The following is a 26,363-nucleotide window of genomic DNA, read 5'->3' as shown; positions in this document are numbered from 1 at the left end:
TCTAAATTATTTTAATCCTTGTGTAGGTGCTGGTGGTAGTGGAGGAGCTCCAGGACTTGGTCTGCAGGGTCAGGTAGGAACTGGTCCAGCAGGAGGATTTGGCACGGGGGCATGGCCAGTTGGTGGTTATGGTCCAGGGACTGTAGGGTCTGGATTTGCTGGAGCAGGACTTCCTGGTAGTGCTGTCGGAGCAGGAAGCAGAGGAGGGCTTGGGCCTGGGTATGGAACAGGTGCTGGAGGTAATTTAAACCAGTCAGAGTAAGTCATATACACAGCAATTAGAAAATCTGTATTATTAAAACTATACCTAATCAACTTATCTTTCAATTAATTACATGTGATGTCTTATAGGATATGGACCTGGATCAAAAGCAGCTAAATATGGCAAGTTGAAACACACTACATACACTTACATGTATATTATATGTGGCTCTTGATCATTGATTAATATACAGTACATTCAAATTGTCAAAAATGTTACCAAATACTTTTTTAATATAATGATAAAACATAATTTAATATTAATTTATGTATTTTTTCAAACACATATTTGTGTTTAATGCACATTACTAATATTTGTTAAGGGTAAAAATAAAATGCTTGCCTTGAAATTATACAACATTAACAGAGTCTAAACCCATGCATATCTTAAGGTTTACCTGGATCTGGAGGTGTCTTGGGAGCAGGAGGTGTACCAGGAGCTGGAACAGGATTGGTAGGAGGTACTGGCGGTATGTGAAGCAATTTGACATGCAACCGTTTTTTTTTGTTGTTGTTTTTTTGTTAAAGGGACACTCCATCCAAAATTGTACTTACTTATATTTACTTGTTTTAAAACTACATGACATTCTTTCTTCAGTGGAACATAAAGCAATCTGAGAAATGTTTTAAGTATTTTTTTTTTCATACAATTCAAACAAATAATTAAATACATACATACTTGTTTTTTTAGTTCTGCCTGGAGGGCTTGGGACCGGTGTTGGATATGGAGGTAAAGTTTTAAAAACTTTCATTAGATGTGAAATACTAATTACTAAAATTGAAGTATGTCATCTAAGCATTGGTGGGTGAACCTGCTGTTTTGTTCATTTCATTCTAAAGGGTATGGAGGAGCACAAAAACCACCTAAATATGGTAAACAACTTCTGGTACTTAACTTTTATAATTAAAATATCACATGTATAGAGACTAAGATCTGACCCCATGCATTCCAATTAGGACAACCAGCTGGTGGGGTCGGAAGTGGGTTGGGTGGGTCGGTACCAGCAACTGGTGGAACTGGGGCCACAGGAACCGGAATCGGAACTGGTGATGAAACTGCTAAAAGAGGACTAAATAACAGTTAATAGATACAAATGTGAATTTGTTTACATGCTCAGCGTTACATCACAGGTGGTGTAGGTGGGGCTGGAGGCACACCAGTTTCAGGAACCAAACCAGACAAATATGGTGAGTTGGCAATCTATGGTTATATAATCTAACCATCCATATCTCCAGTAAAATATTGCTATTCCAATTTTCAATTTAAATCCGGGGTACCAGGCATCATAGGAGGAACAGCAATTCCAGGAAGTACAGCTGCTACAGGCACAGATCGTGGAGCAGGACTTAAACCTGGAGTTGATGGAGGTAATGCAATTCATTTGTAATGTACATTAAGATACACATATGTGACATCAATAATAGTATATTATAGTATAATATAGTATATTATAGTAGACCATAATAACTATCAGTCTTACCTGTTCCATGTTAGTGATTGGCAGTCCTGATGGTGCAACCCGTGGTGCTGGAGATGGTCAAGGTTATTACCTTTTTTTCTTTTACTCTATTATAAACATTTATTCTCTATTTTGTTATTAAGCTGTTAATTTGTTTGTTCCTGAGTTGTAATTTTAACATTCTGTTGAACACACAGGTGGAACAAAAGCTCCCAAGACTGGTAAGAAAAGTTTTTTTTTTTTTCATTCCTTTTTTCCTCTTTTTTTCCTTTTTTTTTTTTTTTTTTTTTACATCCCATCTGATCCCATCAACTAAAATAAAACAATTGTCCTTTTGACAATGTAAGAAAAAATGAACAGGCATTTTCACCTTTTAGCCACCAGTTTTATTTTGTGATTATTTCAGAATCTGGCGGACCAATAGAGGGATCAGGTGGGTCTATTGGAGGTGGTATTTAAAGTTGGATTTCCAGCTTTTTAAAAGGAAAGATACTGAGCAGCATGTACTCTTTTTCAGGTGTTACTGGTGGGTCTATTGATACTGATGGACTTGATGGGGTTGCTGGGACAGGAATACCCATTTTAGCTGGAGAAAAACCAGGTAGACCCTTCCTTTTCAGTGAACTTGTAGACATCATCCTTTGCAGTTTGTCATCTATTTTTCATCAATGTGTTTTCTTTTTGTAGCTCACATTTAATTTACATAGAATAAAAAGCATACATTGCATCTTGTAATTGCTTATGAAGTGTTGAAAATGGGATTTGAACACAAAATTACTAAATGAATGACCTTTTTCATGTTTTAGGTGTCTCTGGAACTGTACCAGGTTTGTATTAAGCTTTTATTTGTACTATACTGTAAATGAACAGTCATTTCTAAAGTCTAACAATTCCTTTTTACCTTATTGACCTTCTCCCTTTTTAGGTGGAACGGGAGTGCCACGACCCGAGAGTAAGATCTGTCTTAGTAACCTGAAATAAATACTGACCTCACATAAAATAACTGATTCCAAGATTATGTTCCCTGTTTCTTATTTTAGTAGGCGCTTCAGCCGATTTACACGAAATAATCCACCTACATCATGTTCAAAACTTGCTAATGTTACGGCTCCCTCTAGTGGAGGAGTCTCTTACATGCCCAGGTGAAAAAAAAGTGCACTTCCATAGTTTACTAGTGCTCTATTTTCACGCACTAATTTTGTACTTAATGTACTAAAAATAATTATTTAGTACTTCTTAAGATAAACTTAAGATCATCTAAGTGTACTCCACTGTGCTGTTTTGGGACACCATGAATATCAACTAAAATGCACTTTTAACATACTATCTCTGTATTTAAAAAAAATTAGATGATCTTAGATGATCTTAAGTTTATCTTAAGTACTAAATAATAATTTTTAGTATATTAAGTACAAAATTAGTGCGTGAAAATAGAGCACTTTAAGTACATTATGGAAGTGCACTTTTTTTCAGCTGGGTGTAGTCTTAGTAGCTTAAATAAAATTAATTATTTTGAAATTTATTGAGCTTGTGAATAGTTTTTTTAATGCAAATATATTTTGCAGTGAAAATTCACAATATAATCTGTACACAAAGACAACTTTTTTTCCAGAGACTCGAGGTTAGTCAGTTACGGATACAAAGAATGAGCATTTTTATTGGTTCCCTTGAAATGTTCCTGTTTTAGGTTTTTAGAATGGTGGTTTTGATTGATTTTTAGTTTATATGAAAATAAGCTTTTGTGGTTAATATTGCTTGTGAAGAGGCTTTAATGCTTGTATGTCCCAGTATGACTAAATCACTTAAAATACAGTTGTTCTTCCGTAGGAGTTGGCGATAGTGGAACACTTCCAGGAGCCAAACCACTAAAGCCCCCAGGTACTTCATGCCACTTCACTGTACTCTCACTGTCTCAAAATATTTGGGCAAAGCAAAGCAGGTGCTTTTTCATTTGCAAAAAGATTTATTTTATTTTTCTTACTGTAGGCATTGGAGGTGGAGCCATTGCTGGACGTGGAGATACCCCAGGCGTTATTGAAGGAGGACCTGGAAGTGTAGGCGGTGGTTCAGGTGGGGTTGGTGGAGTTCCAGGTGGAGTCGGTGGAGTTCCAGGTGGAGTCGGTGGAGTTCCAGGTGGAGTCGGTGGAGTTCCAGGTGGAGTCGGTGGAGTTCCAGGGGGAGTTGGTGGAGTTCCAGGGGGAGTCGGTGGAGTTCCAGGTGGAGTCGGTGGAGTTCCAGGTGGAGTCGGTGGAGTTCCAGGTGGCGTGGTGGAGTCCAGGTGGAGTCGGTGGAGTTCCAGGTGGAGTCGGTGGAGTTCCAGGTGGAGTCGGTGGAGTTCCAGGTGGAGTCGGTGGAGTTCCAGGTGGAGTCGGTGGAGTTCCAGGTGGAGTCGGTGGAGTTCCAGGGGGAGTCGGTGGAGTTCCAGGTGGAGTCGGTGGAGTTCCAGGTGGAATTGGAGGAGGAGTTAAACCCCCTAAAGGTGATTTACCATGAAAATCTTGATCTGTAAAGTGTCTATTAGCTGTGTTTTTCTGTGTTTGCAAAACAAGGAATATAACACAATCAATGTGTTTCTTCTAGTTTACAGCGGTACTGGAGCTCTTGGAGTTGGTGGTGTAGGTGGAACAGGTCCAGCTGGAACAGGAGGAGCTGGACTTCTGCCTGGAGGTGGTGGTTTACTACCAGGAGGTGGAGATGAATAAAGTGTACCAAACATTTACATAAGAATGTAATTAGCTTGTACCTTAGCTTATGGGTTTGTAAATCTATTGGGTTATGGAGGAGCTGGAGGTTTAGGAGCTGGAGGGATCCAACCAGGGACTGGTAAATATTTTTCAGATTAAATTAAAACACCACATTCCTGATATTTTATGTACCAGTTATAACAGTTGTTGTTTTGCTGAGAATTGTATGTTTCATTTTTTGCAGGCCTCAGGTTCCCCAGTGGGGCTGCAGTGGGCAGCAAACAAGGAAAAGGTACCAGAAAACATTTTTAGCTAATCCAAAATTCTTATGATGAAAATGTAGTTTGGTTGTATTTTACACACTGAACTGGAAAGACTGTTAAATAACTAATTTATCACTTTGATGAAAGTTTATGGGGCAGCAGGCACACTTGGTGGGTTTGGAGGCCCAGGTGGATATGGAACAGGACCCGGTGGCTTTGGAGGTGGTCCAGGTGGTTACGGTGGTGTCCCCGGTGGCTATGGTGGTGGCCCAGGCAGTGCTGGTGGACTCGGAGGGCCTGGAATTGGTGGTAAGTTTCTAAAGTGTTATTTGGATGTTATACATCTCATATTCCTCCCACAATTTTAAAAAGGCTTAATTAGGGTAACCTGGAACATTGGGTAATGTGGGACACCCAAGTAGCTGATGTGTATATTTCTTGTTAACAATACCAAAGAGAATTTGCAAAAATCACCAAAATTCTGAATTGAAGTTTCAGTTTTTGATAGTGTGACCAAAGAACTACAAAAAAAGGAACAACAGAAATTATGTTTTTACTTCTGAAATCTGGACTGCTGACACCTTTTTACATTTTAATATTTCATTTTTTTTTAAAGGGCTTGGTTATGGTTATGGTCCTGGTGCAGTAAAACCACCTAAAAGTATGTAAAACCCATAAAATCAGCATTGTAATACTACAATAACCTATCCTTTGTAGGTTAGACAAAATTTATAATCACAAATTTTTTTTTTTTTTTTTTTTTTTTTTTTTCATTGCGTTATCAGGCTATGGAGGAACTGGAACACTGGGTGGGGCTGGAAGAGGAGGAGTTGGTGGAGGTCCTGGAGGTCTTGGTGGTGGTCTAGGAGTGGGACCAGGAGGTGTTGGTGGAGGTCCTGGAGGAGTTGGAGGCTTGGGTGGAGGTATAGATGATGTAAAATTGAAATAAGATAATTAGTATATAAACGACAAGATCTATTGCAGTTGCCACAATGCATGAAATACTAAAATATCCATGTGCATATTAAATTACATTAACTACACATCTGTGCCATAAATAAATTATATTAAAGGTTTTTTGTTTGTTTTAGGTTTAGGTGCCAGATATCCAGGTGGTGGCCTGGGAGCTGGAGTTGTGAAACCTGGGAAATCAGGTTCTTGTGTTTTAAAATATCAATATAATTATGACTTACTAATACTATCATTACATTAGTTTAGGAGCCTACATGTAATGTTAAATTACTAGTCTGGCTTTAATGATGGTACAGAGAATTGTTAATTGTATTGAATACACACTTGCAGTGTTCTTCACATCTTAAAAGAACAGTAAATTAAAAAACTGTTCTTGGAGATACTGTATGATATTAATGAAGTAAATGACCACTTATGTATACTTAAAGATAGTATGCTTTCTTGTCATCATTTCTTAACACACTTTTAAAAAATGCACTTTGTAATAATGTAGTTTAAATTACATTTTAAATCATGTTTTTTTTTATTATTTTTTAAATAATATTTTAATAATCTCAAAGAAGTACAATTATTTTTGAGATGTTAACTGATACTTTGTTATTAATTTTAACTGGAGTGTTATATTGCATTAATTTACAAGTTAATATATTTTACCTGTGCTTAAATTGCACCTTCATCATTGCAAATGTGTAATTAGAAATACATTTAAATATGTGACAAAGAATTTTTAATAGAAATGACATTCAAGTTTAGTGTAGTTTACCATGAATACTTTTCAGTACTTTCCACAATACAGTGATATTATATATAAAGATGTACTTAAGTCCTACTTAAATGGGTCAAAAAAGTACTCTAAAGTTGCATTAAATATATATTTAAAATATAATACATTTTAATTTAATAGTAAATTAAATGCATTTAAATATGCATGAAAATATTACATTCAGTTTGCACTGTACTATATTTTTTTAAAGTGAGTTTTTCCATAATAAGTATTGTTTTTAAAAATAAAGTATTACATTTGTACAGAATTGCTCACCTCAGTTAATAGCTCAATCAGATATTGCTGTGACATTAAATTGAATCATTACTGACATCTTTGCCATCATATGATTATAATGTTAACATATTGTTTTTATTGTAGGGTATGGAGGTTTAGGTGCAGCTGGAGGTGTGGGAGGTTTTGGAGGAGCAGGTGGAGGACTAGGTCTAGGAGGAGGTGCTGGGAGCCCAGTAGGAACTGGTAAAGTTATATTTGTTGCATTCCCATTTAAGATTATTTATAATAAGGCAAGTTCACTAAACTTAGTGCATGGTTTTTGTCAAATTCCTCTCATTTGTCACACCAACTAAATGAGAATACTGGATGTAAACTTTGGACAGATTATATTTACTTGCCTTTGTTTCAATGTCCTGGGCTTTGGCACGGGTGCACTGGGTGGTCAAGGCTATCAGCCAGGTGAGCTATTACATCCTTCCTCAATTCTTCTTGTGCCTGTTGGGGAAATGGACTCATCCACACCTATTTTTATCTCAGTTGAATTTATAAAAGAGCAGAGATCAGGATACAGAGTTACATTGGATCTTATTCTTTTCATCCATCCATCGAAAGTCAAAACCTACATGCGTTAAAAAGTACATATAGACATCGTATAAGCAAATCATATGATTATATGAGTCTCTTTTGATGAGAGATGATCACTTTATTTGATCATTTGAAAGAAAGCTAACACAAGAGACACTATGCAATGGAAGACAGTTTACTTTAATACTTTGGATTTCTCACAGAAAATCCAACCAAATCATGAGAAAAATCACAGCCGACAAAGACATCCAAATTAGCGTTACAAAAGACTCTAGATGAAAACATTACTAGAGGAACATTTTGGTGGTGTGTAAATAAACATTGACTGATATTTTATTGTACCAGTGTGTTACAATGATCAATGTTATTGGTTCAGAGTGATTAATGAAGAGTTGTGATTATATTATATTGTATTGTAGGTTATGGTGGCACTGGTGCAGGGGGACCTGGAAGTGCTCCACTTACACCTCAGCAATGTAAGACGTTCTGCTATTTCTGCACACTCTTTGTTAGCAAATATTTCAAATGCAGCACATGATAAAATTAGAGTTTGGTCTAGACCTGTACATTATCCACAGCCAATAACAAGTATTTATTGCTCTTGTCTTGTGTGATTCTTTATAGCAAAAGCAGCCAAATATGCAGCTCTTCAAGGCTTTCTAGGTGCTGGAGGCTACAGAGGTACGTAAGCAGACATAAATGTACTTCTCTCTGTTTTTTCTATTGACCATACAACAGAAACCTGAAATAATGACTTTTAGTTGAACAAGTTCATGTTTTAATAAACCAAAAGAAATCAAACCACAGAACACAAAGAATCAACTTTAAAATCAAAATGAAATGGACACCACTTTCTTTCACAATACACATTCCTGGTCTTATTAATGGCTCTTCAGAGCATGTTATTCCATGTAAATGTAAAATGGGTCTCACACAAGTTTTATATTGACTCTAAAGCTAAAATGCCAAAATACCACAGTAGTTTATTATATGTGTATTGTGGTTATTGTAGCGAACTTAATCCAAAGACCATTTTGTTAATTTAAATAAAATGAACTTTAACTGAAATATGAAAATATAATATATAATATATATATAAAGTCTGCCAAAGCAACATTTCTTTCATTTAAAAACAAAGAAACAAAAACAATGGCAAATAGAGCTAAAGATAAAATGAAAACAGAAAGTATAGAAATAAAACTAATTCAAAATATTGATAGAAAAATACAAGTACAATAGTTTCTGAATGATTCTAAAATAACACTGTTTGTAGTTTGTATAAACATGACACGTTGCTATTTAAGTAGTGGTGGTAGTGACGGTGTCTTCTCCTGTAGGGGGCGCAGGATGCCAAGGCAAATACTGCGGAAGAAGGAGGAAGTGAGAAACCAGCGGATGAAAGTGACCTCATAAACAAGTGGTGCTACTGCCTGATCTCAAATGCACTTTTTTACAGTTTAAAAGTGCCTCATGTAATATGTGAGAGATTTGGACTTACACTAAAGAATTTTTCAGCCGTATGATTAGATGTGATGTGAACCTCACAAGGCACTCTTTGCACTGCCTAAACTCCCTTTACTTACTTATGTCACTATAGATTTTCTTACAAGTTTAACATGATTGCTTGATTTTTTTTTTTCAACCATTTTACCATTTAATGTTCCATCTTAAAATTCTGCAGTTCCAGCTGTGCATCTCTTATGGTTTTGCTGCAGTTGCTCACTTACACTTAGCTGTGTATTTAAACACATGCAATCTAGGGATGTGTCGCTGCTATTTCAGGACGGACTGTGACCGTGGGGGAAGCAGCGTCATCAGGCTTCATGTTCTGGCCACCTATCATAAAGTAAAGGGAGCATGTTTTCTTTCTAGCTGTATGCATTTGAGTTCATGAACCCCTATTTTTGTCATTCAAAGCGTAGTCACATGAAGGAACGGGATCTAGGCTTAACAATTTTAGTCTTATAAGAACAAAGTGCTTGTCGTAACTGCAGTAGACAGCATCTAAGTACTGAGGATTATAAGCTGTCTTCAACGATACCTCAGGAACTTGAAGCGGTTTCTTTTCTAGTATCCTGACCCTAGTAAAAACTTGTTTTTGTTTGTTTGTTTTAACGTAACTCTTATTAAATTAAAATGTTGGGTTTTTAAGGGTATCTATGCATTTAACCTAACTCTTGTTTTTTTTTTTTTTTAAGCATTGTGTGTTGTGAATGTTGTATCTGTGTTTGTATAAGTGCAACTATTCAAATGTGACATGTAAGTATGACAAAGGCAATTCATCTAGTGAATCTTCTCGCGTTGTTTACCTTTGTTCTTCACGTTTATGCACTTGTTACTTGTGAAACTCCAACACATTTTTGTATGACCTTTGATTTTACTTGGGCCTTTTATCTATCATACATTTCTGATAATAAATAGTAAAAACTAAATCATGCTTTTTTTGTTTGTTTGTTTTTTTTGGGGGGTGGGGCGGGGGGGGGGGATTGTTTTAAAATAATAAAACAATTATATATATATGTAATAAAATATATTATTTTATAAGTTTATATAATAAAATGTCATTTGTTTTTATTGGTTTAAAAAACAAAATTACTATTTTAAAACCAAAGTATTTAGGCCTAAATTTAAGATATTTGAGTTCCATATAAAATTTCCATCCATTTGGAACACAGTTTTAACATAAACTAATAAACTTACTGTGATGCACAATTTTTTTAATCATATTTTAACCACATTCATACTTTTTAACTGAATATGTGTATTTGTTTTCACAATGAACAGATTTATGCTGATTCTAAGAAATTTAGATACATTTTGAAATTTTTAAAATAAGATTATTTAGATCAAATAAAACAGATGCAAATAGTTAATAAACTAAATTAGAACATGTTTGTTTGCTTTGAGTGCAGAAATCATAGTTATTTCATATATGCATGACTGTCAGATATTGACAGATTTGACAGAGTTTATTAGTTTATGTTTAAACTGTATAATCCAATTTGACAGAAATTGTAATATATAATCAATTCATGATTAATTTATAACAATTTAAATACATAAATCATAAATTTAGGCCTAACTTTTTTTAAGTATATCATCTAATATAAAGATCTAATATTCTAATATTGTATTTTATTTATATATTATATATTTACCATGTAATGAAGGCAGATTTTAACTGAAATTTTGAACTTTTTTTAATATATATATATATATTAAATTACAAAATAATTTATAATAAATATATAAATTATATAATTAAATATAAATATATAAATTAAATATATTATATATTTTAATATATATATTACATAAATGTCAGGTCGGGGCAAGTTGTCACATGATGTTGTATTGTAATTTTAACAACTGATTAATGACCAAACCATACCATGGTCAAAACCATAATTTAAAATGTATTACATTTTGTACCATTTACATTTTTAATGTTTCATTGCTTGTTTTTGGCTTTTATAATTGTTTTACTTTTTTCAGCATATAGCCTCCACACTAGATATAATTCTGATAGCAAACCTTCTTCAAAATATAAAATCGAAATTACATCTCCAGTTCCACTCTACTTCAAAGTTTAAAGTCTGGATGTAAGTAACCCACAAACAAATACGTGATAAGCAGTTCCAAAGCAAGATCCTTTCATAATTTCTCTTGCATGAATGCACTTACCCAAACCCTCCCTTCATGAATGAGTGGGATTTAATACACGTCTCTGCCCCGTCATGTAGTTCATGAGGGCTATCAGCAGCTAACACTGGTCGGTTGACTCTACAACCTCTGACAGTACACATTATTTCTGCTACAGATGAAGGTGGGCTAGAGTTAGGAGGAGTGGGAGGGATTTGCCCCCTCTCTTCAGACACTTGGCAGGAAGCAGCCAGTATATGGTGATATGAAAGAAAAACAGCGTGTTTGTAACAGTTTTGTCCTGTCCTCCCACTTCACTCCACCCCTGAAATGAGTGGGGGACAGTAAAACCTGCAGAGCTTTACTACTGCTGCTATGCTCAAGTCTTGTCAGGACCTGTATTGCCGGAGAGGAGGGAAGGCAAGGTAAGTCATATTGGACTCGTTTTGTTTAATAGTTTACGTTTTCTCTTAAGTTTCAATCTCTTGTTTCTATCTTTTCCTTCATTTCTTGGAAAAGGGCTCACAGTGGTGGTTTTCAGTTGTCCGTACATTTCTTGTAAATCAAAAACAGGAACCTCTTCGTCAACAGTCTACTTTCAGATAGTCGTGATATAAAGTAATTCTGAAACTTTGTTAATTTCGAACTTATACTTTGTTACTATATTCTCTCGAAGTGTAGACATGTGTGGTCTTGTGAGCTGGGATGAGACCCCTTTGGCATTGTCAACATTTAGCAGAATTGTGTTTGTGTTTGTGTAAACACAGAAAGAGAATTCAGACTTTGTTTGTTCTGACCACTCCCACTTCTCTACTGAGAATCTTGTTTACCAAAGTGATGCAGGACATAATGATATATCAGTTTGTACTGAGTCTGAGTGTTATTATCAGACTAGTGAATGAAATGTGCAAAAGCGTATTTAATCTGGCCTAGAGGCGTATAAAGTATACTGAAATTGTACTTATCTTAATGTATTAATATTAAATTCTCAAGTATCTAGACAAAACACTTAAAGTAAAGCAAAAGAGCTTCACATTCAGCTGAACTTGAGATAATAAATTTAAAAGTATTGTATACTTGTAAAATAGACTGTTGAAGAGACTTTGACATTATGCTCAAATTATGCTTTGATAGATTTTACACTGAAATTGATTTCATTCAGAAAATAAAATTTGTGCAGGTGGATTGCTTTGTTAGTTGAAATTAATTTATTCATTTAAATATGTTATCCATCCATTTAGTTATTTTTTAATATGAGAAAAGATTAATGAAGTCCTGAAAATGTTGTTGTAATGGGTAAAACGTATTGTTTTAGGAAAGGTAATCTGAGTAAAAGAGCAAGTTTCAATAACACTCAATTAAAGCTCAGATTCTCCAAAATAATACTTAATTATAGTAATGAAGTACAATACTGTACTTTACACCCGTCAACCATAGAATTAAACAACACTTTCTTGTTATTCTGCTTTTCTGCTCTTTGTTTGCTAGTGTTTAAAACTACAGGTTTGTGTGCTTACGTGTGTGTACATGAGTGTGTTTGTGTTTATAATGTGCATGCGTTTCCGTGAATGAAAGGAAAAGAGCAGATAACCGCCAGCTGTGGAACACATGACAAGCATCCTGCTCAGATACAGCAAGAAAGAAAACGCCCCTGGCTCTAGCATTTTATATTCACTCCAGCTGAATCTTGCTCTAAAAGTAGTTAATAATCTGATCTGATAGTGATGTGACCAAATTTAGCACAAAACTTTTATGTAACACCCCTTTAAGTTGAAATGTGCAATAAATAAGTACATAAACATAAGTTTTCCTATCTCTCTCTCTCTCTCTCTCTTTGTTAGGTGTTGTGTATGTAATTCGGTTCTTTCTCAGTGGTACTATGAAAGAGATGGACAATTCTTCTGTAAGAAAGATTACTGGTCACGATTTGCAGAGCAATGCCACGGCTGCTCAGAGTCTATCACCACCGGTCTCATTATGGTAAGAACACAACATTGACAAATCAGGTCATAACATTAAAAATGAAGGGGAAACATTAGCTTAGTAAAACAAACTTGATGCTCAGTATTTTGGAACGACATAGATTGAAAAATAAAATGGTTTAGGATTAAATTTTAACAAATTTTACATCTAATTTAAAATAAAAAACAGTAACACATTGAATTTCACATGAAATTTTGAAGGTGAAAGACTGTTATAGAAGTTTCCAGAAAAACATGTTCCAATAATGTGCATTTACGTAAACTTTTTAAAGTGTAACCTTCATTATAATTTTTATCTGCATTGGCCAATATTGGATATTTATATGTGCATGTTCATTTCTTCTATTTTTACATTTCTGTTTACTTTTGTTATAAATGTAATCTTCAGCAAATCTCAAAAAGAATATGACTTTTTGTTGTGATGCTTAAATTGACTTTTAGCATTTAAAATTACTGATTTTAGTTTTATATTTTTAATTCTTTAGTTAAAATTGTATAGAATTTTAAAATCGCCCATTGCAGCAATTATCAGCTGTTGTAAATAATGCATAGAAAGCAGCATGGCCATCTTTGAGTGCCGCTAAGCATGTACACTAACAAGACGTTTGTGAAGAATGTGTTAAGCAACAGAGCATTTACTACAACAACTTGTGGCATTTCTTTTTTTTATTATTTTTAAAGATACTGACTAAAACACTGGGCGAGAACCTACAGTAGTGGATTCATGAATACATGCATTTAGTAGACTGCACAATCAAACAGCAATTCACTCACTAAACGGTTACAGTAATTCGATCTTGAAAAGGTTAACTTGGAGGTTTTTGTGTTTTGTCACCATTTCCTGCTGTGACCTGAGGGCAGGCGACCCCTCCCCCTCACAATCTTGCTTCCTTCCTTTGTGCTGCTTCACTTCTGTAGAATGATGTCATCCACCCTTTACCACTTCTCAACTCCTCCCTTACTGTTTCAGCTGAATTCAGCATAAACTGTACTAGAAACTAATAACTTTGCCTCTTCCTTCCATCTCTGCAGGTGGCTGGGAAGCATAAATTCCATCCCGAGTGTTTTCTCTGTGAAAGCTGTGGCATGGTTATTGGAGATGGTGATTCTTTCACTCTAGTGGATTATGCCAATTTATACTGGTTGGTTTTGTCAAAACATTCATTAGTTGCTAATTGCTAAGCATTTTGATGGGAAAATTCCTCAGTTAATGAGATCTCTTCTTCTCTCATAGCGGACAGTGTGGACACCAGAAGGTGTCAATGCAACACTCAGCACCAGAATGTTCACAGATTTCTCATACAGTGACATCGATGTCATTTCCTCCTTCTGCAGAAAGCAGGCGAGCTTTATCCTTGACAGTGGAGAAGAAGGACGCAGGCCCTTTGATCACTGTATCTCAGTAAGTTGTCAATTTAGACACGGTTACACCTGAGCAAAAATATAGGGCCATTAAACATGATTGTATTAAATAAATTGTTAAATTAATGACAGCATTCAATTAATACTGATATAAAAAATTCAGACTGGACATGCACAACCTGAGCCCTGAAGTTAAGCCTTTGATCCACGTTGGAGACAGGATTCTTGAGATCAATGGAATTTCTGTCCAGAACATTCCACTCAATGAGGTCAGTCCTTTACCTCAGATAAGATAACAATAATTTGGACGACACATCTAATTTCACCTATTACCCTTTATATTTTGGCTTTTTTACAGATAGATCAGTTGATTCATGATACAGAGCACTGGTTACAAATCACAACTGAACATGATCCTAAAGAGCTCACAAAACAAGAAGACTTGTCTGGCCTACTGGGAGAAGAACTGGACCAGCCTGGAAAACTAGGTTTCTTTCCCCTTCCCTGCAACAGTGGAATAAGCCCTAGATCCAGAAATATTCTGTAAGCATTATGGCACTGTTATACTTTATTGCATGTAATACTACACTGTAAACAAAATAATGTTTTCTTGTTTTAGGTAAAAAGTATCTAAACATCTAAGCAACATTTATTTTTTTGAGAGGCAATTTTTAAAAAATATTTTTTAAAGATGTATACTTAAAACAAGAATAAAAAAGACATTTTGTCAATAGACCATGAACATATGTCTTTTAAAACTGAGATCTATACTGCACCTGAAAGCTGATAAATAAGCTTTCCATTGATGTATGGTTTGTTAGGATATATTTGGCTGAGATACAACTATTTGAAAATCTGGAATCTGAGAGTGAAAAAAAATCAAAATATTGAGAAAATCGATTTAAAGTTGACTGAATGATGTGCTTAGCAATGCATATTACTAATCAAAAATAAAGTTTTGATATATGTATGGTAGGAAAATTACAAAATATCTTCATGTAACATGATCTTTACTTACTTTCCTAATGATTTTTGGCATAAAAGAAAAATTTATAATTTTGACCCATAAAATTTATTGTTGGCTGTTCCTACAAATATACCTGTGCAACTTAAGACTGGTTTTGTGGTCCAGAGTCACATGTATTAATTCAAAAATGTTCTTTGGAAACAAGTCATGAAATCTTTTCATGTACTGTAAGATGATTTTAGAGGTTAGGACTAAAAATAAGAAAATGTATAAAATGTTATTTGATAAAAAATCAGAAAGTCATTTTTAAGAACCTGCATAGCGGTTTCTTATAGGTGTCAAATGTTATACATAAACAGTTTCCCTGTGAAGATAAAACTGGATTAGTTTTACTTACTGGTTTAGTAAGATAATAAAAAAGCAACACATATTTAAAAAGGTCATATTTCTGTAATGCTCATACTATCATTATTAATTTCTATTTGTCTGCTTCTGTAGGCGCAGCTGCAGTATCGATAAAGCTCCGTGCTCGCAACGGCACGCTGCACTTCTTTCCCATAGAAGAGACATTAATCGATCAGAGTCTCTGCGTTTTGACCACAATTTCAAAACACAATGTATCTTCCGACCCTCTGACCTAATATACGGGGAAGTTTTGGGAAAAGGTTGTTTTGGACAAGCCATAAAGGTAAAGCAATATGTCTGAATGATCACATAGAATACCACTTGAGATCACAGACTGATGGAATGAAGGAATTAACTGCTTCCTTTGGGTTGTCAGGTGACGCATTCGGAAACAGGTGAGGTCATGGTGATTAAGGAACTTCTTCAATTCGATGAAGAGAGTCAGAAGACATTCCTGAAAGAGGTTTGATGTAGTTTTTTCCTTCTCTGACCGCTAAGGAGCAAATGGATTGTTTGCTAATCGAAACATTTTTGGCTTCAGGTCAAAGTAATGAGATGCCTAGAACATCCTAATGTCTTAAAGTTTATCGGCATTCTCTACAAAGACAAACGACTGAACCTGATCTCTGAGTATGTGCAAGGAGGAACGCTGAGGGACACCATTCAGAAAATGGTTTGTTCTTTCCTTACTGTATATAATTTAATCACACGAAGTCCATAGATTCTTGTCAAAAAGAATTCTTTTTATGGTTCTGAGTTAATAAACTTATTTTTTGTCATAATTTATGACAAGGATCTCCCTTGGAAACTCAGAGTGAGCTATGCCAAGGACATTGCCACTGGAATGGTACGTAACGAAGAGCAATCCAACAATGCAATCTTTACATCAGATCTCCACACCCTTGCTGAATCCCTAATACAAAGACATGTTTTGACAAAGAATACGAATCTGAAGCTATAGTTAGCATCCAAATACATGTATTTTCTATGTCCAACCCAGGCTTATCTCCATTCAATGAATGTCATTCATCGGGATCTGAACTCGCACAACTGCTTTGTCCAAGAGGTCAGAATACATCTCAATACTTCTAAACATAGAGCATGTCTCCAACTGAACTGAATTGTGTGACAGTACTGGTTTTCCTCTCAGAACCAAACAGTGGTAGTTGCTGACTTTGGTTTGGCCCGGCTTGTAAAGGAAGAAAAGAGCTCCTCTCCTGCACAAGTGTCCAAACTGAACAAGCTTGGTCGTAAAAAACGGTATACGGTGGTGGGCAACCCCTATTGGATGGCACCAGAAATGATGCAAGGTGAGCCATATGAATTCACAATTAATTAACAATCAAAGACTTGACCATTTTTCAGTTTTGTGATTTTTTTATTTCTCACCTGCAGGAAAAATCTACGATGAACATGTTGACATTTTCTCATTTGGGATTGTCGTTTGTGAGGTGAGCTTACATATTTCTCTACCTTAAATCCAAATTTTGATCTAAATATAATTGAACATACAGTATATGTATATTCCATCCTCATGGCAGATTATCGGAAGAGTATATGCCGATCCGGATTACCTCCCTCGCACACAGGATTTTGGACTGAATGTGAATGAATTTTTGGAGCGCTGCTGGTCCAAAGATTGCCCTGCGGTTTTCTTTCCCATTGCGGTTCTTTGTTGTGCCTTGGAGGCTGAAAAACGGTGATTGTCATTTACATTTGTCATCTACATAACCTCACCATAAACACAATCTCATATGCTGAAACGTGGCCTTTTCTCCCTATTTCTTTCTATAGTCCCAGTTTTGCTAAATTAGAGGAGTGGCTGGAGAACCTAATGATGCACATGGAGATTGGACTTCCTCTGATGTCAGAACTAGAAAAAAACCGACAAGCGTTTTGGGAGAACCACAGCCAGTCAAAACAAACTTATGGGATTCCTTCGAAACAGATGGAGAATTCAGCCTTAGGCAGAAGCTGAGACTTCATGTGATCTGTGGGCAGTTGCATAAAAGACTAGTCTTACAAGTTAGCCTGACTAGTAAATTTTTTTAAAAGTCTGCTACATTAAAACCTAGATTTTTTTTATTTTGAATCAGAAAAATCAAGCGTAGGATCAGTTCTGGCAGGCCACGTTAGTCAAGCTCGCATCAGCTGACTCTCAGCTGATCCATGTCTACCTATAGGGATGTGACACCTATCACAGCACTTATATATAAAGTCCTTCAGTATTATCACCAGCTTTTGCGTTGCTTAATAGTTAATTACCCACCTCCATCCCAGACTCCTCCTCTTGTCAGTCAGGATTCAGCCTTCTGATGCTCACTGAATCAGACTAGTTTCTTAAATGTTACATTCAATTTTGAACCTTTATGATATCTGCAATACATTCTTGTTGTTTATGTTCTATTTACCCTGGGGGGTTATTGCTGCTCTCGCTGCTCTTATCCATGCTAGACTGCTAGAACGGAGCCATACCTCCAATCCAAACTGTACGGTCCTGACAGAAATAAGACTCATTACACTTTGCTAGTTGGTCAGACTACTTCTTAAGACACAATCTTAACACAGAGGCTAAGGTTATCCAACTGACCCAAGGTCATCAAATCCTCAGATTATTACAGTGACCCCGCTTAAAAATGTATGAATGTAGTTCAGTACTTTTCTGAGCCATTTTTGCAGTGACTTTTACTTTTTTTTCTTACTTTTTAATATTCATGTTTTGCCTTGTAATGCAAAGACATTATCTAGGCTACATTTTTAAGTGTCCAAATACATTTTGGGGTCACTGTAATTTTTAGGTTTTTAATTTTTAATTTTTTTTTTTTCTGCTGCAATCATTTTTTACTATTTGTACTTGTCTTAGACAAAAAGGTGCTAATAGATTGTTCAAGATAATAGTATTATAAATGTAAGCTAAGATTTTATAAAATGTATATTTCTAGCGGTTTGTTTTGTTTAGCCCATGTACGATTGTAGACTTTTTGATTATTGTTAATATTAGGCTATTATTGTACATTCATGTATGCCTAATTTAGTGTTACACGTGTCAGATAGCCTACTGTGAAACTCAGGTGAAAGCTCCATCTGACGGAACGAATAAATGTCATGTTTTCATTTGAATTCATTTGAGCCGGTTTAACGGTTTAGTTCAGTCACCGAAACAGATCCTCTATAACAAGTAGAACATAATACTGTTTTCGTAGATTTACCTTTTGTTTTGTTTTACACATTTAACACTTTCCGTTGGATATTTTACAGTTGATAAACTCTTGTTGTTGTTTTTTTCAATCGTAATTGCAACGATTAATGTGCTGGTTGACGAGAGGTCATCGATTTGTTTATAGGCAAAACTAGCATTTCTCAACAGTTGAGGATAATAATGGATAAGCAAAGTGAGTATTTATTAATATCAATGAACTTACTTTATGTAAACGCTTTCACTTAACGGACATTTTCATTGCTCGAAGCGACGACAACACGACATATCTGGATATCTAAAAGAATAAACATTTGGATATCGGGTTGAAACTTAACTAATAATAAGAGTAATTACTATAGTATTTAAACCACCTTACGGTTCCCAGAAGGACCAGAAATTAAGTCATATATGAATATTAATTTTTATATTAGCCTGAATTCGTTCTCTGATGCAACTTAGGCCTATACACTGTCTGTTGGTTATTAAGTCAAATTAATGTATTAAGCGAACATTTAAGGAAAATACTATTTAAACATCCATCACTAGGCTCTCTCACCAAAAGAAGTCTAAAGTCTTAACAGCATCTATTAAATATTTACAATATCTAACATCCACTATAGGTTTACAGATTGAGGACATTGACTTTCAAGGTAACACATCTGTACATTTTTATGTTTGTGAACATTTTCTTTTATTATTCTTATCAGTAAATTGCTCTTGTTATAGAGAAATATCAAATATGTGTGCTATATACAGTTGGTGTTGTCAAGAAAATTAATTGTTAATCTTTTTTTGTCTATTTCCCATGCCACATCATATTTTAATGAATATCTGCCATAGTAGGGGAGGTAGGTTTTATATTTCATACATAGTTTTCTAAAAGGTTTAGAAAAAAGTACAAATTCAGATTACACGAGCTGCCAGTCATCACATTATGCTTCTTTTGCTAGTTTTCCATAGCTCTAAATGACTCTGGAACGGAGAGTCTCCTCAGGGATCCTGACACTTCTCTTTGTGACTCCACTGAAGCAGAGGACAAAGATGAAAGTATCCATTCGTCTCACATATTCGGCTCATCCTCTTCTTTGGCTGAAGATAAGACTCATCCTGCTGATGAAAAATCACCTCTTAGACCCAAGAGTCCAGGGGGCAGCTTTGACCCTCAAGGCTTTTTAGAGGTAGTGTCACATGCTGCCCACATGGACCTTCAGTGGCCAAAGTGTGATGAAGTCTCTCATTATTAACAAAGGCTGCATTTATTTGATCAAAAATACAGTAAAACAGTGATATTATTACACTTTAAAAAGATGTATGATGTGATATACTGTACACAAACCAGATTATTTTTCACTGTCCCTCCTAGAAATATGTTGGCATTGTGACATTGCCAAACCAAGTCCAACAGAAAGCAGTGAAGAAGGGATTTGTGTTCAATCTGATGGTTGTTGGTAAGAAACATATAACATAAACACACACACAACCATTTTTTAGAAGAAGTCTCTTAAGGCCCGTTCACACCACGGATGATAACTATAAAGATAATGATAAAGATATAGTTCTAAAAATCGTTTTCAGTATTAAAGAACAGCCCACACCACAACTATAACGATAAAGACAAAGAAAAACGATATTGTTGGAATCACTTTCAAAAGATTTTTTTTCCAGCTGATGAACAATAAAAAATTAACAGCCAATCAGAATCCATCCTGCTGTAATGATCTTGAGAATTTAAAGCGCCAGACGAGCGTGACTTTAGAATAAAAAGAAGATATCGTTCGCTGGTGTGGACGCTAATATCGTTATCTTTATAGTTATCTTTCTTGGTGTGAATGGGCCTTTATGCCCATCAAGGCTGCAGTTATTTTAAAAATAAAAAATACATAAATAAAACAGTAACACTGTGAAATAATATTACAATTTAAAACAACAGTTTTTTGCTTTTATGTATTTTAAAATATATTTTTTTCCTGGATTGTATATAATCTTAAAATATATCATTTGTATGTTAGGTGAGTCTGGCTTAGGCAAATCCACTCTGGTCAACAGCCTTTTCCACACAAACCTCTATATGGACAGATGCATGCCTGGTGTTTCAGGTAAACCTAACATTATTGAACAACATTTGTATACTACTTATAAAAGTAGTATACTGAACTGCAGAGAAGATTAGATTGTGAAATGTATTAATATCTCTTTCACAGAGAAGATAGCTCGGACAGTATCAATAACGAAAAGCACTTTAGACATTGTTGAAGAGGGAGTAAATCTAAGGCTCACTGTTATCGACACCCCCGGTTTTGGAGATGCCCTTAATAATCATGAAAGGTACTTTAAGTTTTGTGTCATTTTTTTGTTTATGTTCCACTCATTCATATGACAGTGGTCTTGAACTTATACTGACACAGTGGTCAAGATATATAATGCGACATCAAATAGTTTTATTATCAATTTATTTCCCTGTAAAACTGTCAAATAAAAGATGGTTTTGTTATATTTTTGGGAAATACAGCTCATTATGTGCTCCCAGACAGGCAACCACTCCATTTAAAATAAAACAGTAACACACTAAAATTTGTTTATTGCTCTAAAAGTACCATTATTGTTAATGTTAATAAAAATATATGTACAAACTAAATGAGGAAGCAGTTACTACAAATTGTAGTCCATTACTGATTACAGATTTGTAACGAAAATTAAAAGAGAAAAAAGAAGAATTAGAGATAATCTATAAATTATGAATATTTTACTGCCAGTTTGTAATCTGAGTACATAATTCAGATTACATGGAAATAATTACTACCCAGCACTTATTTAAAAAGCTGTTTTAGAATGATCAAATTTAATCACATAACTTGGGTGACCGCTTGTTAATAGGAAATATTAAAAATGCAAAAGGTATTTACACATGGTTTTTCATGCAGCTGGAAGGCCGCAGTTCATTATGTAGATCAGGAGATGGAGAAGTACCGCAGAAATGAGATCGGGCTGAACCGTAAAAACATAACAGACAACAGAGTGCACTGCTGTCTGTACTTCATTTCGCCTCATGGCCATGGGTAAGACCTCTTCTCAGCACAGGTGTTTTTGTGTCTATCTCTATCCCAGGATTTTAGTAACCATGAAAATTGAGACCATGTTCTATTAACAAATTTCCTTTGTGCTGTCTCAGTCTCAAACCAATTGATGTGAACTTTATGAAAGCCCTGGATCAGAAGGTCAACATTGTGCCTGTGCTGGCTAAAGCAGACAGCCTCACTCCAAAAGAAACACGCAATATGAAGGCAAAGGTGAGACGGCGCGTGTGCTGAAAGTCTGAGTAAGCTCACATACAGTGATAGATGTTTCTAAAGTGTATCATGTAGAGATTTTTGAGAACATGGGACTGTCAACAAAAACCACCAGATGAACTATCTAAACAAACTGCATTTGTCTCCATAGATTTTGAGTGAAATTGACAAATTCAAAATCAGGATCTTCCAGGTCTCAGACTGTGACCCTTATAATGAAGATCTGTTTAAGCAGCAGACTCTAGAGTTAAAGGTCAGGACTACAGGTTTCTTTTAGAAAAGAGTCACAGATTTTGTTTTGCTTCTTAACTGCTTCTTAACTTAACTTTCTTTGCTTCTGTACTGATTTTTATGCAATAATGCCATTTTATTGAAACTTGTATGTCATGTATTTAAATATATTTGTAATTACACGTTTGTAATGATGAAATTTAGTAAATTGAATATATAGTAAAGGGGACACACATTGTTTCGCCTATACCTATAGAGTATTACTGCATCCTTCATATCTCCAAAGAGTCTTAAGTTTTATCATATTTATAAAAGAAAGATATAGCTTTAGTAGTCTCTGAAAACAGCCGAGCTCCTGGAGGTGCACTGTGGGCAGAGCTAAAGAGTCAAGAGCACTTGTGTGCCGACTGCCAACAAAATACAGAAATTTAATTTTTAGCTTATTTTATTTTTTTATAAGGATTTATCTTGTTGACTATTTGTTAATATTTAAAATTAAACTTTTGTGACAACTCTACAATGTTTCCATGTCCTTTCATAGAGAAGTATACCCTTTGCTGTTATTGGGAGTAATACAGTAGTAGAGAAAAATGGCAGGAGAGTTCGAGCCCGTGTCTATCCATGGGGCACTGTAGAAGGTATGTTTACTTACACCATGAGATGTTACATTTATACTTAAGGTATAACATTTAAGATGTTAAAATATAAAGAGCTTAACTAATTTTAACAGGAATAGGTGACTCAGAAATAATAATTGTCATTGTGTCTGTCGTCATCATGTTGCTTCCAATCTGTATGACTTTCTTTTGTCAAACACGAAATGAGAAGTTGCTCTAACATTGCTCTTTCTAATGCAGTTAATTGAATATAGCACAGATGTCATTTGTATACATATTTGTATGTGTATACTGTATGTAAAGAGCTCTTTAAACATCACTTTTTTCTCTCTCTCTAACAGTTGAGAATCCATCTCACAGTGATTTTGTGCATCTGAGGAACATGTTGATCCGCACACACATGCAGGACCTGATACACACAACCCACTATGTGTTGTATGAGAACTATCGTATAAATTGCCTGTGCAGGAACCCATTCTTGGTACAAAAATGGCAACTTATTTATCCTTTAGCACTGAGAAAATTTGATGACCTTGTTAATAACAATAATTTTTTTGTTGTTGTTTTTGTTTTGTTACCAATAGGAGAATGTGTAAGGATTTTCAGCGAGATGACAGATGAGGACAATATGTGTCTCACTGAAACCTCAGAATGGAAGAGGCAATGAATGGGCCTACTGAAGAAAAAGAAAAAAATTAACAAGTACAATTTTAAAAAGTTAACTTAAAGACAGAGCCACGACCCTATCGAATGTTTGAATTATTATAATTGCTTTGAGGGGTCTAAGAAAATGTTTTATCATTTAGAGCCATAAATTTATTTGGGGTAAGACAAAAATAAATAAATAAAAATAGAAACTATGTAACTAAAATACAATTAGCCTCTTTCTACTGCTTAAATTTAAAATAGGGTACTCAAATTTTTACTTTGAAATATCTTTACTGTGAAATACTGTGAATGTATTGTCTCTGAAAAGATGAAATAACACTTTCTGTCTTTCTGAGAGACACAACTGTTCTGCTTTGTGTCTCTGCTTTGTGCTCTGCAAATTTTCTTTGGCAAAATAGAGAAAAAACTGTCAAATTTATCCAGTAGTAATATATTGACAGGTGAGCAGAACCCAGACATGCCTTTGGGTGTTTCTTAAAATAAAATATGATGTGCTTAATGTAAAGTTAAGGTTAAGATAAGGTTAGTTCTTGTTTTAAAATGTCATATAATGACTCCTCAAAAACTTCATATTTATGAACGAATGATAATATACATTTTATTTTAGAAAAATCAACTTGAAATCAAGATCTCACCTTATGACAAGCCATCTTTGAATTGCCTTGATTTGCAATAATTTGCAGAGTGACCTCCAGTGGAAGGGGTTTGGAAAAACCACCCTAGAAGACAGTTATGATGGCTAGATGGAGGATTTAAACCAGTTTGTCTATTGAAAAAAATAAAATAAAAATTATAGTCTATGATTAATGTTAATATGAGATGTTTGGAATCAGATTTGAATTGCCAAATTTATTGTTAAATATTGCGGTGCAACAATACACATTGGCTGCACATTTGAAATGCGATTGTTGTGGTCACTATTTGCCGAAGGACAAACCAATTTAACTCCTCACATGTCACGGCTGCTGTTGTAATGTAGCGGTCAGGATCCCTGTCAGTCATGAAGCTGAAAAAAAGGATTTAAACCAGTTCTGGACAAACTGTTAAAAATGGCAGTTGTCTATTGAAAATGTTGATACAAGATGTTTGAAATGAAAACAGTGACTGAGAGGAGAAATAGGGAGCGCACAACCTACTTACAATGCTGATGAAGTACTCTAAATAGTTAATATATGATACACTAAGGGTGCTAGCAAAGGAAAGAGTGTGAAAAGTATAATAATTATTATAGAACAAAATGATTAGAGAAATAGACAAAAACTAGCTTTATAAACATTATAATACAAACTGATACTTGAAGGCCATCTTCTAAATGAGTCGCTGCATAAACAGTTCCAAAGCCTCCTTCACACAAGTTGAATGCTGATTTCATAACTGCACAAATTGATGTTAAAAAATAAATAAGACATTAATTGTCAGTCGGTGACAGCACTTCCTTTAAAACCTTTTTAAAAAGACTTGAGATACTACAAATGCCTTTAAAAATCCATGTCATACAGAACCATTTAAGTGAACTTTCCTTCGTAAATATAAATTTAAATGAAATTTTGCATAATGTTAAATAAGTTTTTTTTATTATTATTATTATTTATTAACTACCCTTAAACAAAGTGGAAATAGTCATTTTAAAGCATGAAACCATTGAACTGCCATCCCTGAACCATCATCACAGTCATACGAGGCACAGAATAAAGCTGAAGGGATGTCAACACTACAGTTGGACATGGCACAGACTGTACCTCAGGGGACGTCAACACTACAGTCAGGTGCAACATGGACTAAAGTTTGGAGGGAGTCGAAATTAAATGTGCACTGTTGAGAGTATAGAGGACAACAGCACTTCATTCAGACATATCACCACCTAAATCTTGCTAGAAACTGTCACTCCAGCCATCATCAGCTTGAGAGTGACTGGTGATTGGTTCCTCTAGTGATAGGTGTTTGCTCCAGTATAACCATATTAATTACAAAATCACGGACTTTCACAACTTTAAAAACTATTTTACTGGAGTTTTTGTCAACTGAAGTTTTTTTTTTCTTTTCAGAAAGATGTTTTGTCGACTGAATAATTGGTATTGTTAAACTGTACTGCACAATCCATTAAACAGCCTTCTATTCCTCACAGCTTCAATCTCATGCCTGTCAAACACTAAATACGGCACAATCCCAACTAAGGTCTATTAGAATTTAAATTCAGTTATCCGCCATGTACAAAAGTGATGCCATTGACCAAATTTATCACTAATTACAAGACACCATCCTCCTGCACTGAGGCTAATCAACGACTTGTTAACGACCTGAATGAGTTTTATTGTAGATTTGAAACCCCCAACACCCATTCTGACCATCTCTCTACACAACCGTTAACACATCCTGCAATCCCCCTCTCCACACCTCCTGCTCTTCAAATCTGTGAAGATGATGTGCGCCAGGTCTTCAGGAAGAACAAAAGAAGAAAAGCACCAGGCCCAGATGGCGTTACACCAGCCTGTTTGAAAACCTGTGCTGACCAGCTGGCCCCCATCTTTTCACAGATCTTCAACAGATCTCTGGAGTTGTGTGAAGTGCCTTCCTGCTTCAAACGCTCCACCATCATCCCCATTCCAAAGAAACCCAAGATTACAGGACTTAACGACTACAGACCTGTGGCTCTAACATCTGTCGTCATGAAGTCGTTTGAAAAACTGGTTCTGGCTTATCTGAAGGACATCACTGGACCCTTACTGGACCCCCTGCAGTTTGCTTACCGAGCAAACAGGTCTGTGGATGATGCAATC

The 26,363-nt window shown here is 35.2% G+C and overlaps 3 protein-coding genes across 3 annotated transcripts in view; all 3 read left to right on the top strand.

The window, feature by feature from the left end:
• The window catches only part of LOC109045382 (glycine-rich cell wall structural protein 1-like), a 13,968-nt gene extending 5,359 nt beyond the window's left edge, over positions 1 to 8,609 (top strand). The window contains exons 2-23 of the mRNA XM_042748369.1: positions 27 to 239; positions 1,219 to 1,308; positions 1,393 to 1,449; positions 1,543 to 1,629; positions 1,919 to 1,942; positions 2,128 to 2,154; positions 2,239 to 2,367; positions 2,528 to 2,548; positions 2,647 to 2,673; positions 3,549 to 3,599; positions 3,708 to 3,775; positions 3,813 to 4,200; positions 4,302 to 4,409; positions 4,650 to 4,697; positions 4,816 to 4,977; positions 5,285 to 5,329; positions 5,454 to 5,591; positions 5,760 to 5,822; positions 6,785 to 6,883; positions 7,645 to 7,701; positions 7,850 to 7,906; positions 8,530 to 8,609. Coding sequence (XP_042604303.1) covers positions 27 to 239; positions 1,219 to 1,308; positions 1,393 to 1,449; positions 1,543 to 1,629; positions 1,919 to 1,942; positions 2,128 to 2,154; positions 2,239 to 2,367; positions 2,528 to 2,548; positions 2,647 to 2,673; positions 3,549 to 3,599; positions 3,708 to 3,775; positions 3,813 to 4,200; positions 4,302 to 4,409; positions 4,650 to 4,697; positions 4,816 to 4,977; positions 5,285 to 5,329; positions 5,454 to 5,591; positions 5,760 to 5,822; positions 6,785 to 6,883; positions 7,645 to 7,701; positions 7,850 to 7,906; positions 8,530 to 8,609 — 2,039 coding nt within the window. The remainder of the gene's footprint in view (positions 1 to 26; positions 240 to 1,218; positions 1,309 to 1,392; positions 1,450 to 1,542; positions 1,630 to 1,918; positions 1,943 to 2,127; positions 2,155 to 2,238; positions 2,368 to 2,527; positions 2,549 to 2,646; positions 2,674 to 3,548; positions 3,600 to 3,707; positions 3,776 to 3,812; positions 4,201 to 4,301; positions 4,410 to 4,649; positions 4,698 to 4,815; positions 4,978 to 5,284; positions 5,330 to 5,453; positions 5,592 to 5,759; positions 5,823 to 6,784; positions 6,884 to 7,644; positions 7,702 to 7,849; positions 7,907 to 8,529) is intronic.
• A 2,395-nt stretch (positions 8,610 to 11,004) lies between these two features.
• On the top strand, positions 11,005 to 18,703 carry limk1b (LIM domain kinase 1b). The gene is made up of 15 exons (XM_042747639.1): positions 11,005 to 11,292; positions 12,709 to 12,847; positions 13,882 to 13,991; positions 14,084 to 14,251; positions 14,375 to 14,480; positions 14,570 to 14,754; positions 15,677 to 15,866; positions 15,960 to 16,046; positions 16,125 to 16,256; positions 16,377 to 16,430; positions 16,584 to 16,649; positions 16,734 to 16,893; positions 16,979 to 17,034; positions 17,125 to 17,282; positions 17,378 to 18,703. The coding sequence occupies exons 1-15, from the start codon at positions 11,243 to 11,245 to the stop codon at positions 17,559 to 17,561; spliced, it is 1,845 nt and encodes a 614-aa protein (XP_042603573.1). The 5' UTR covers positions 11,005 to 11,242; the 3' UTR covers positions 17,562 to 18,703.
• A 71-nt stretch (positions 18,704 to 18,774) lies between these two features.
• On the top strand, positions 18,775 to 23,922 carry zgc:162239 (uncharacterized protein LOC558037 homolog). The gene is made up of 13 exons (XM_042747640.1): positions 18,775 to 18,975; positions 19,403 to 19,432; positions 19,623 to 19,630; positions 19,733 to 19,960; positions 20,146 to 20,230; positions 20,792 to 20,878; positions 20,984 to 21,107; positions 21,704 to 21,838; positions 21,952 to 22,069; positions 22,221 to 22,322; positions 22,842 to 22,938; positions 23,259 to 23,398; positions 23,502 to 23,922. The coding sequence occupies exons 1-13, from the start codon at positions 18,963 to 18,965 to the stop codon at positions 23,511 to 23,513; spliced, it is 1,179 nt and encodes a 392-aa protein (XP_042603574.1). The 5' UTR covers positions 18,775 to 18,962; the 3' UTR covers positions 23,514 to 23,922.
• Positions 23,923 to 26,363: the final 2,441 nt, after the last annotated feature.

The sequence above is a fragment of the Cyprinus carpio genome, chromosome B21 (genome assembly GCF_018340385.1).
Source record: "Cyprinus carpio isolate SPL01 chromosome B21, ASM1834038v1, whole genome shotgun sequence".
Classification (NCBI taxonomy): domain Eukaryota; kingdom Metazoa; phylum Chordata; class Actinopteri; order Cypriniformes; family Cyprinidae; genus Cyprinus; species Cyprinus carpio.
Note: the sequence above shows the minus strand (reverse complement) of the source record. Positions and strands in the feature narration are given on the sequence as shown.